Raw genomic sequence first — 12,003 nt, 5'->3', positions numbered from 1 at the left:
TTTCCTCAAGAGAATCACTCTGCACGCGAGCAACATTTGTCTGCGGAGTCACGCGCTGTTGGCCCGCGAGGCAACTGACAGAGTGCTAGTTTTATGTAAAACTGTTGTTAAATTAACTGATAATAGTTGAACTATCCCTCAGAAATTGAATTTATAAATTGTGTAAAACTTGGAGAGGATTATTGCAACCCAGTCAGTGTTTTTCAAAGAAGGGTTATTGTGTGAGAACAAAACTAAAAACTAGAGGCGCAACTAGATATTTAAGGTCCAATGTGGGGATGTCCTGATCATGTTTTTCTGTTCCTGATCCCGACCAGAGTTATTTTATATTGAGTAACTGCTGATACAGAGTCCCGATCCAGTACTTTGTTTTCCTAGATAATACAGCTGCACAGGGTACACTTTAAGAAGGCTTCTTTAACGTTTTTTTTTTTTACCTGCATCCAAGCTGTTCCTTTATGTTTTTTTTAAATCATTTACTAGCTTCATATTTATTTATTTTATAAAATAAACTACAAAATGACAGCTGTCCTGTTAATCTTGTTGACCTCCTCACTGTCTTGAGGAAATATTTTTGAGTCCAGTGTTTGTTTCTCCAGCAGTCTATGTCTAAGTAACCTAAATGAGCTGTATTCTGTTGAGTGTTTATTTTAGTCATCTGCACGTCTTTCGGTTCGGATTATTACGCATTTGCAAATGAGCCATGTTAGCTTTTTTCTCACAGGGCTTTTGTTTCTCCTCACAGATGCGGGTGTGGCTTTAGTAAACTGTGCACTGGTTTCTGCTCTCTCCGAGTGGGGCGGAGAAACACCATGCAATACAGTTGAAAGCAAAACGCAAGAGCTGAAATGAAATACTGTAACTGTAAATTCAGTAAATAACGTAAATAAATTTCCACAATTGAAGGCCAATGATCCACTTATTTCTGAGGCCGTGCAAGCTACTGCATTGTCAACAACATGGTCCTGCAAATATTTCACAATTAAGAGCTTTGTGTGAACAACTGAACTGAATCTATCCACAAAAACTTTGTAAGAGGACTTTTATTTTTAGGAAAGGTTGAGTATAACAGATCAGCCTATATTTGTATTTCTTTGTGTCTGTGACACTGCAGTGAAAGGTGGTTTTGAGTCTGTATGACGCTTAAAACATTGTATTTACTGTCTATTTTTTAAGTAAGAAATCGTCAGATTTTTTCTCTACGGCTGCAGCTGAGCAGCAGCCGAGCCGTGCCCAAGCAGCGCTGTGGACATTGTGGCTAATCTGATCTGTTAATGCCAAAATGATAATTAAAAACAAAAAAAAAATGATGGATCTGCCAGTGGGGCACAGGTTAGTTTATGGCTCTCTGAGCAGGTGTCGGCCACAGTCTTTGGAAATGTAGCTTAATTCAGCAATGCATTTCTTAAACAAAACTTACAATCACATGCTTGAGAGCAAATGCTCATCTTGCATCAAGTTATTGCTTTGTGCAAACATTGTGCACTGATGGCAATACTGTATATTTTTAATGTTTTTTGATTAGGACTGAATAGGACTGATAAGTCTACCTTGAGCAGATTTTTTTCTTGAGCTTAGAAAAAAAGTCAAACATGTCCCTTTTTGGACCATCTGTAAGACAACAACCACTGTGGCTACAAGTGACAACTGTGAGATAATGGTAAATATTAGTATAACAGTATTACAAGTAGAGAGGACTCATAAAGTAAGCAAACAGATTAAGTGATGTTTCACAGCAGTATCTCCGTAAACTGTGATAACTTCAGTTAATATAGCCACCGTAAATTAAGTCTGTAAGGCAGGAAGTGTTAAGAGCATTAAAAGAGCAGGGGTGTGTTTTGTTTTGCAAGACTTCAGCTTTTCATTTCTTTAAAAAAAAGTTAAACAATCTCACCTTAAACCGCACACAGAAAAGATAAGACAGACAAACCACCACTGCAATATTTAACAAATCATATAAATGTATGGTGAATAAAAATGCCAAAATAACTTTCCAGAAAATGTTGTAATAAATGTTTTTGATACAAAGAAATATAATTCCACAGGCATCATTTTGATATACAGTACATAAATAATGTAATAATTCAGCTGGGCTCCGAATGAGACTTTAATATATCGACAATAGTTCTATTATCGAAGCCTTGTGGTCCAGTAAAAATTTTGATGTGTTAAAGCTTGATTGTGTAGGATTTAGGGGCATTTATAGGCAGAAATAGAATGTAATGCTCATAACTGTGTTTTCTTTAGTTTATAATCACTTGAAAATAAGAATAGTTTTGTTTTCCTTGCCTTAGAATGAGCAATTTATATCTACATAAGGAGTGAGTCCTCTTCCATAAAGTCCAACATGCTGTTTCTACAGTAGCCCTGAATGCACAAACCAAACACTGGATCTAGATACTGCCATTCGCGTTTTCGTGCCGGCCAACATAACTCTCCCACACATTTGACACAGAGAAGTTTAATTTGGTTGCAATCTGCAACTTCGCCTCTAGATGCCACTAAATCCTACACGATGAGCCTTTAAAAAATGTAAATGTAATCACATCAAAAGCACCTTCTAGTTTTGGTGCTTTAGGATGTGCTATACTGTCCTCTAGTACACAATATTTCATGAAAGCTCTAATGTCTGTATTCAATTTTCTTACCAGTTACACAAAGTGAGTTATATTGTAACTGTAATCTCTTGTTTTTCACATCTCAATGCTTATTGATAGCGTAAGTGTAATCTATCAAATGCCTCAAGATAAAATATATTAGTGTACTTTTTTAGAAATGTATTTTTTATATATAAAGTTTTATTTTTATATAAAGGGTTAATGTGATTGAGAAATAGTATTCTGATTGAGATTTACGAAAATTCTAATAATGCTTGCCGTATGTTTTGCAAAGGCTATTGCATAAATATATTTGGTGCATTTTGTAATTTACTGAGTGCAAAATTATCAAGTATGAAAGAAGAAAAGGAGGATCTTTATAAAGCATGATATGTTGTAAAAAAAAAAAAAAAAAAATTTAAAAAAAGCCATATTTCAGTATTGATCCTTTGGAAAAAGGGTGACATTTGTATTCCAGAGGTTAAATGCATTTGCAGTGTGTCCCGTCTCTTTGAACATGGACTCAGTGCACTTTTCCATCAGTTGCAGTTTACCCCGGGCTGTGAGGCCAGTGTTAGTGCTGGGCTGAAACCAGGTTCAGATGGCAAGATTTGCAAAGCATCTTTCCATCCAAGGGATAGCAGCCATGCTCATTTGGTTCAGGAGAGAGCTGGATGACGCAGACCTGCAGATAGTAAGAAAGACTTATCAGCTAGTGGTGATTAATGTGTGTTTGCATACTTATCGGTGTGTCCGTGCAGTACACATTGTTTGCTTGCAGATTGCCCTACCTCACACCTGTAGCAGTTCTCATGGTAGGAGCGTCCCAGGCATTTAACATTATAGCTGTCGGTACCATCTTCTTTTGGAATGATTAGCTGGTTGCAGGCGTTACACATTGGAGCATACTTCCTTTATGGGCAGCATTTTAGAGGAAATATTAGACATAGCAAGGCAACTTTATTAATCATTTGAAACCGGAGTAAATTGGCTTGATTTCTTTCAGAAACACAGACAGAAATTAAAGGTTGATTTACAAGAAAATTTCCTGAAATTTAGTAAGAACAGAACAAAACAAAACAAAAAAGATAGAACAGAAAAAGAAAAAGAAGATTTTAAAAAAATTAAAAAAGGTAACTAAATAATATAAATAATAATTATTCAATAATAGTTTTCTGGACATTTTACCCTGTTTTTCATTATGACCATCTGATATTTTCGCTCTATATTTTTTCAAACTGATTTTCAGGTCATTTGCTTGTCACATTTTCCTAATTTCTCGCAGTTTGTGGGACATTTCTTGCCCAGTTGTTTGTTGCCTCATCCCTCCGTGTTTTCAAGAGAAATCAAACCAATTTGTTCAGGTTTGAAAGGTGTAAATCCATGTAAAAGTACAAGAAAACTGATGTTGTTTCAGGTTTTAGAGGGTTAAAACCTTTCAAGCACAGAGTCAGTTAAAGTGATTTACCCAAAACAAAGACGTGCATTAGAACAACTTTAAAAGCAACTCTATGATGTATTATCTCAAGCATTATACACAAACCCTCTCTGGTTAATAAAGGATGATTTTCTTGTTCTTGATTTTTTTAAACTATCATACCTGTAGTAGTCCTGAAGGCAATACACTTCTCCAACTTCTCCCTGAGCAAAAGGTTGCTCTCCAATTTGCTGTTTACATGTTGTGCAGGTGAAACAAGAAAGGTGGTACGCTCGCTCCAGTGCACGGATCACATGATCTGTGATGGCCTCTCCACACGCCCAGCAAAGTTCCAGACTGGCCTAAGAGACCAAACCAAATGGTTAATACCCAAAAAAAATCCTGTATTAAAAGACAATACTGTCCACTAAAAACTAATTTACTGTACATACATATACCTCATCGTGTGTATGACTGCTGGTCATTTTCCAAAGTATTTATTTACATTTCTGAATTGTGTTTTTTTGCACTCCTTAAGCAACTGTTCAGTATTGATGCTTGCAATTAACTTTTTTTCCCCAACTCTGTACAAGTTGATTTTTATACTGTAGTACTGAAAACCAATGTCCATCTGGGATGTGTACAAAAAACACAATTCATACGTGTAACTCAGCAGTGTCTTTGGAGAGCAAATGCAAATGATTTTAGCATGCAAAAACAGTCGTATAGCGACTCAGTCACCAAAACAAATGTTGGCATTGCACAGTTCTACAAACAACAGTACATGTGTTTAATATGTAGAAGATATGTTGTAACTTCATGTTTCTTGTCATTTCAGTTTTCAGTTTTATGTTGAGACAGTGCTGTGGTTTTTGTGTGGTAATGTTAAGCCACAAAGAAACACTTGATTAGGGTTAGAAAATCATCATGTTATGGCTCAAAATACCCAGTTTAACTGCTACAAACACGGCTGAAAATATCCTAAACTCTTGTTAATAAAATTCTTGCTTTTGTCGCAACAGACATTGCTGAATATTTCCCAAACATGGGTTAAAAATACATTCTTTTGTCACACTAAACACAGCAGGACAAGTGCTGAAATCTTGATAACGCTTTAACGTCCTGCTCAACCATTTGGTAAAGTGCATTAGAAGTCATTATATGTCAATGAAAAATGTGTTGAATTCAACTCAACCTGATTGAGAAGCTAAGATATAAATGAACTTCTGATCATTCATTGTTGTTAAATTATACATTTAATGTTATCCATTATATATACAGTGAAAAGAATTCATAAATATGATTTTTTTTCTGTCTAAAACCATATTTTACCAAATGGTTGAATTGTGATGTTAAGATAACACATTTGTATTTTTCATAAAAATAAAAAAGGATGAATTGTCACTGTTGTCTACCATATATTCAGTGCTAGTCCATTATATATTTGGTAAAAGAAGTCATTTTCTTGCATTTTTTTTCACCATTTCTGAGGCATATTCAAAATACTGTAATTGTAAATATGCCTAGAATCAATATTAGTAAAGGCCTAGGTTGTTTTTTTTTAAATGTGGAGCCTGTTAACAAAGAAAAAAACTGATTTTTGTTATTGAAGCCCAAAGGAATAAAAAAATGCAATGAAAAGAAACTTCCATTGTTTTTTTCTTGGTGAGGACTTTTAACAGGTTTTCACTTTTATCAATACAAACACTGCTAAACATGTCCCCAACGTCCATTAAAAATGTTTTAATTTTATTAAAATTAAAAAACATTTGTCCCTACAAACTGCTTTTGTTGGTCTCAAATAACTGAACTACGTCATGACTGTTAAAAATGTAACATGTCTGTGGTTTGCAGAAACATACAAAGCCATGATTTGATTCTGGCGACTGGGCTGGCTATGCTCCTGTGGTGAGACTTGCATCTCTGTTTGCAGCTTTAGCAGCACCCTGCAGTGTGTTTACTTTATTGTACCTGGTAGCAGTCTTCACAGAGTGGGATTCCTGCCTTGTTGTAATACTGTTTACCAGCCAGGGGTATGTGACAAGATCTACACTGGAAACAACCGTCATGGTACGTCCTGTTTAAAGCCTCTATTGCAGGTTCAGAGAGAGCCACAGGTTTCCGACAGAAGCCACACACCTCTGCATTGTACACAAACATCAAATGTCAAAGCAGGTTATAATAATATGTGTACTGTCTAAGCGGAACCGTGTAAAGCCTCAGTGATAAATGTGTAAATAAAGATAATGTTACCTCGACTCTCCTTGCTCGTGTCTTTGTGGATCTCGTGGGATTGTTCATCTTGTTTTAACCCACTAGATGGTGTGCTTGTTTCCACCTTAAATATAAAGCACACTGTTGATGTAAAACTAAACATTAAACTGAGACACATTTGAGTTTGACCTCACAAGGTGAGCCACACCATTTAGCAAATACTTAAATTGAACAAACAGTGGTCACATTTGATGCTAGAGGCATAATTTAGGAAGCATATAGGTAACCCTAAATCTGTAACATTTTATCCCACTTGAAAGGAGATGCAGTAATATTTCAAAAATAAACTTTTCAAATATATAAAAAATTTGAGGTGCCTTTTATGCCTTTCACAAAATTATTTAACCTGTGAAACCTGAGCAAACTGGTTTGATTTCTTTCGAAAACACGGGGAATAAGGCAATGAGCGACTTGGCAGGAAATGTCCCAAAATGTGCAAGAAATTAGTAAAAGGTGATAATAAACTGTTAAAAAAAATCTAGGGAAAATGTCCAGCAAGCTACATGTATAAATATTTAACCATATACTTAAAATTATGTTACAGGACAAAAAAAAAAATTGTTTTAAAGGATTTTTGTTTAAGGATCATTTTCTTGTTTGTTTTTGTTTTTCACTTTTCTTCTTTTGCTCATTTTCTTGTTACTTTTTTCATTTTTCAAACTAATGTCCTGCAACTTTTTGGGCCATGTTTTGTTAAGATGCTAATTGCTTTCTACCCATGTTTTTTTTTAAAGAAGTCAGACCATTTTTCTCAGGTTAAGGAATTACATATCTTAAAGATTTGGAGTATCCAAATGATTTCTATTAAATCTAACATAATGAAAAAACAAATAATACATCTATAAAACATTATATGCATTGTGTATGTACACAAATAGGTGCAAATATATAGAAAGGAAAGTCTGCTCAGTATCAGACCTCCTGCTGTAACTCAGCCCACTTTTTCTGCACAGAGATGAGACTGTGATGACGCAAACTAAACATTTCTTTTAGATATCTACAGTATGAAAAGTGCTCAGCTTGTGAAGCAAAAAAGGGTTTTTGATCATTCAGCCATATCTAAAAGACAGCTGTTTTGTTCTTCATAATGTGTTTTGCAGATTATTCTTTACAACCACTGCACAACTTAATACAGCATCTGTAAAAGTTGTGGATAGCTGTAATCCTTCACTGTGGGAAAATAATGACTTCAAGTGCAATGCATTCATGAAAATTTGGATCAAGTGCTTAAAACAGTATATGAGAGTGGTAGACATGAGAATTTGGGTGATGTAAATGTGACAGAGGTCTGCATACCTCTCTGTTGTAAACTGGCTGCTGGCCTGGGGTCAGAGGGTGGGAGAGAGGCGTCTGGGCAGGAGGAGGTGGTGGAGGTGCTGATTCTTCAGAGAAAGATGTTCCCAGAACAGCAGCAGGAGGAGGAGGAGGAGGAGGGAAGAGCTCTGTTGGACAAGAAAAAATATTTCAACTCACTTTGTAGCAACTTACACACAGTTGTTCTAAATTTAGGAAATTCAGCATAAGATTAATATGAAATCCAACAAAATATTAGCAAATGTGTATATGCACATGTGTATATGCACATGTGTATATACACATGTGCATCCATACGCATACAGATACTGTCACTCAAAAAATGATAAATTAGAAAAACTAATGAGAGTGAGAAATACTAGTAATAATATTAATAAGAAAAATCAGAATCATGATTATGAAAAATAAAATAACTGGAAATACAGAGGCTTATGAGGTTATATCTTCTATTCGTGTATTTTTTATCTGCATCCATAGTCAAACTTTGTTTTGCTTCCTCATCTTGACATCAGCTGCAGAGTCACCTTGATTTATGATCTTATCATAAGCATGGAAGATTTTAGAAACAGGATTAAGGACTATTTGACTACTCAATGCACATATCTGGTTATTGAAAGCTGCAGATTAAAAAGTTTACTGTAAATTGGCTGTTTGGTTTGAGTCTGTTGCTTGTTTCTTGTATGTGAATTTTTCGTGTTTTTGTATTAAACTTTTGTTGTTGTTTTGCTGTTGTGGTTTTAATATTTGTTTTTTGTTAATGTTATCAAGTTCAGCAGCTGTTCCTCAGAGATAATACTTATGTTTTCCAGCCTGATGGTATATAATACATCCTGAATCCAGTGAATGTGAGGAGAAGATAAAAAAAAAATTCCAATTAAAAGAGTAATATAGTGATTCAGCATTTTATTTCCGCAACACTGTCCGACTCACAATGGACAGCTTAAAAGATATAAATATATATTAATGCTGCAGAACCATAAATATTTTCTTTTTAATTCTACACTTTCATTTTCCTCGTCAAAACCCAGAACCTGCATTACCCAAAATGCAGTTCGAACACTTGAATGTGTTATACTAGTATTAGCTAATGTAGCCTCAAGCAGAGATAAGGAGCAGTCTGCAGAGATCTGGTAAGTTCGCTTCTTTACACAACCAAACACTCCACAACTCCAGACATTAAGTGGCATCACCTGAGGCAACTTAGCAGCATTTATCAATTCAAATATATCAAACATACTTGTTAACAGACTCTGATGTGTAAAAGCAGTGGATTTACACCTTCAACAATATCAAACATCTTTGCAATATAGGTTAGGAATGCAATAAACTGTAATTTGTATGTATTTATATGTTGTTTTGGAGATTCACAAACTTAAACAAAGTTATGGACATAAACACATGATACAGCCAGGCCCTGATGGCAGCAGTAACATGTAACATATGTTTCAGGTAATCCAAGTTTCGTCCAGTTGGCATTGAAGCCAACATAAAAATAGATTCATTCATGAATACCTGCACTTTTTTCATCTTCTTGCAGCTTTCCTCTGCTGGCACCAAGTTGGGCAGGTTTTGGGCTCTGAGGGTCTGAAGCTCGGGCAGAGGCACCTGTACGAGTCCGGCCTTTGCTGTCTGCAGACTCAGACTGTGAGTGGTCCTCCTTCTTCTGTCTGACGCCAGCAGGGATGCTGTCACTTGGGCTGACTCGTACAGCGGTGTGTTGCTTGTCTCTGGCCGGGGCACTGTGAGCCTGGAGGACGGGCTGCTGCGGTGTCACAGTGGCTTGGTGAGGAGATGCCAGAGTGATGAAGACAGATGACACCATCCTCTTTGGTGGAGCTGCTGATGCCATGACTGTTTAAACCCACATACAGCCTAACAGGAGGACACAACAATTAGCATGTACACTCTAGATGGCAACATTTAATGTTTTATAATCCTATAGAGACACATCACAGCGTTAACACCTTACTTATCTTTGCTAAGCAACCCTTGAACAAAAGAATAAAACGCAAATACCAAACATGACGTCTTATCATTAACATCTCAATTATTTTGAATCTAAGTGCACACACCCTCTCAGTCAACTTTCTCTCACTTCAGAGAGGTAAACTCACAGCTCTCATTACCCATAATGAATGGTTTCAGAGGCAGAAAGCACAAATCTAAATCATCTGTTTCCTTTAAACCCACTCACTCTGGCTCTGAGCTGCTATTACATACCTGGGAGAATATGCGGTTTTGGGGACAGGTCTGTCCTTTCTTCTTTGCTGTGTATCTCAAAACTCCTGGTTTGTTTTCCCTCCTGCGAGCTGCCACTGAGAGAAGACTTTACTCCGGCAGAGAGGGCGACTATCAGCAGAAGGCCACTCCTTTTCCTTCTGAACCTCCCTCCTCAACTCTCTCGTCCGTCGACCCCTCCTCCTTCTCTGGCTGAATGACAATACCACCTCCCTCCCAACCGTAAAAGGTGAACAGTTAATCTCGGGCAAAGTGCTGTAAAAAAACATGACACATTCATCTACTATGAAAACGCACACACACATACACACACATACTGGCATGCACACAGACACAGAGAGAGAGAGTCATGCAACAGTTGGGCAATGTAACCAAAAGCTCAAAGTCAGGCTTTTCTTTTTTCTTTTTTCTTTTTTTACAAATGCAATATACAGTATCATAAAATATTTCACAAGGTTCTTGCCCTTAAATAGACACACAGCAACCTCCCACTCCTTTATCTTTCTGCATGCCAGCAGGATGTGACTGTACCTGCCTTTTTCCAGCAAGTCTGTATCTCAAACTCTCAAACTGTCCTCTTTCTCTCTCCTGTGCAGCTCTGCCTTATTGTTCTGTCAGCTTTATTTTCCCTACCTCCCTCATTGAGTCTGCCTCCTTTTTTCTTCTCCCTCTTTCCTTCTTCCCTTCCCCCACTACATTATATCACTTTAGCCTTGACTCACTATCAGTGTCACACATGCTTCCATTTGTACCCCATCGACGTCCGTAATGTGCGTTGGTCTCCATCAGGCTCTCCTGGTGGAGCTTTTGAGGTTGAAAACGGCCGTAAAGGAGCCGCAGCATTACAGTGCAATGAATCAGGGCATTGTGCAAGAGGAGATATTGGTGTATTAGGAGGGGGGGGGGGGGCAGTGAGTGATGTCTGTGTGAGCTATGAAAAAGCTGCTTTGTTGTGTTTGCTGCTCTCCACCAGAGTGAGTCTAGGCGATATCAGGTCTGCTGATCAGCAAATGTTGTGGTTAGTTTCCGGAGCCAGACCTTGCGAGGTCTACTCCCCTCTTCAGAGTCAAAAAGGAAGGATGGAGTGGGAATCTAACTGTCGAATAAAACTGATCGATGTGGGTCAGTGTGGGAGAGGAGTGAGAGGCATGACCGTGTGTGAGAGGGTTAACAGGAGACGGAGATGAGGAGAGTGATGGGGGTCTCTGTTGTTCCAGCTCTGTGGAAAGGAATGCTGCAGTGATGTCACGGTTGCAGGAGGGAGCATGCCTACTGATGACACAATCCCCAGACCTCCACGCTCCGCCCCCCCAACGACCAAAATCCTCATTAAACCCTGTGAACCTCTTTACCACTTCTACGGCATGACTTTTCAATTTACTCACCAACATCACAATAAAATGCTTCACTTTAATCCTCACTTTTTGGGGTGAGCAGGACAACAATGTAGAGAGAATGAAGGGAAGTGAAGAGGAAGGAACAGGAAGAAACACAGTAAATAGGGAAAACAATGATAATGGCATGTTCACAAAAAGTCAGCTTTGATTTCCTCACAGCAAACATCTGCAGGGATGGAAAAAAGCAATTATTTGAGGGAGAAATACTGTGGTTTTACCCAAATACCTTGAATGGGAGTAAGACTGCTAGATTGCTTTCTGTAAGAGTTCAAGGCAAGTTTATGTATACAGCACCATTTAGGCCTAAGGCAATTCAAAGTGCTTTTACATGGGCACATAAATACATTAAAACACAATTTTTAATTAAAAGACAATAAACAAGAAATGAGAACAAACAAAAAGTCACAGACCTGGATGGATTATTGAACTGGCCCATAGGGTGTAAGACCAGAGGCCCAAAGTGTCAGGGGCCCCCTTAGCAGTCATCTGCAAAATGCCACACTAAGAGACACAATCAGACCTGGAAGAGACTCAAAATGACTGAAAAGAGAGACAAAATGACTACAAAGAGATGCAAAGCCACTGCAAAGTGGCACAAATAGACTTACAAAGAAATAGGATTAAAACAACCAGGAACTGAAACAAAATTACTTCAAAAAGACACAAATCAATCACAAAGAGACACAAAACAACTATAGAAATACAAAACTGCCATACTACAAAGAGACACAAAACCACAGAGAAATGCGACGCTGTGCGTGTGTGT

The 12,003-nt window shown here is 37.5% G+C and overlaps 1 protein-coding gene across 1 annotated transcript; it reads right to left on the bottom strand.

Annotated features, from left to right (window-relative positions):
* Positions 1 to 1,028: 1,028 nt before the first annotated feature.
* fblim1 (filamin binding LIM protein 1) lies at positions 1,029 to 10,359 on the bottom strand. The gene is made up of 8 exons (XM_042496199.2): positions 9,823 to 10,359; positions 9,115 to 9,474; positions 7,585 to 7,730; positions 6,268 to 6,352; positions 5,986 to 6,155; positions 4,198 to 4,376; positions 3,389 to 3,509; positions 1,029 to 3,282 (listed from the first exon to the last, which is right to left on the bottom strand). Exons 2-8 carry the CDS (start codon positions 9,449 to 9,451, stop codon positions 3,172 to 3,174), a joined length of 1,149 nt encoding a protein of 382 aa, XP_042352133.2. The 5' UTR covers positions 9,452 to 9,474; positions 9,823 to 10,359; the 3' UTR covers positions 1,029 to 3,171.
* Positions 10,360 to 12,003: the final 1,644 nt, after the last annotated feature.

The sequence above is a fragment of the Plectropomus leopardus genome, chromosome 2, assembly GCF_026936395.1.
Source record: "Plectropomus leopardus strain MGB_pleo_1.0 chromosome 2, ASM2693639v1, whole genome shotgun sequence".
In the NCBI taxonomy this organism is placed as follows: Eukaryota; Metazoa; Chordata; class Actinopteri; order Perciformes; family Serranidae; genus Plectropomus; species Plectropomus leopardus.
Note: the sequence above shows the minus strand (reverse complement) of the source record. Positions and strands in the feature narration are given on the sequence as shown.

What these genes read in the sequence shown, in the direction of transcription:
- fblim1 (XM_042496199.2), bottom strand. Translation starts at nt 9,451, where the DNA reads ATGGCATCAGCAGCTCCACCAAAGAGGATGGTGTCATCTGTCTTCATC. An exon ending in TCTGTGAAGACTGCTACCAG is followed by an intron (nt 4,377 to 5,985) that starts GTACAATAAAGT and finishes TTGGTCTCTTAG; the next exon opens with GCCAGTCTGGAACTTTGCTG. An exon ending in AGAACTGCTACAGGTGTGAG is followed by an intron (nt 3,283 to 3,388) that starts GTAGGGCAATCT and finishes TACTATCTGCAG; the next exon opens with GTCTGCGTCATCCAGCTCTC.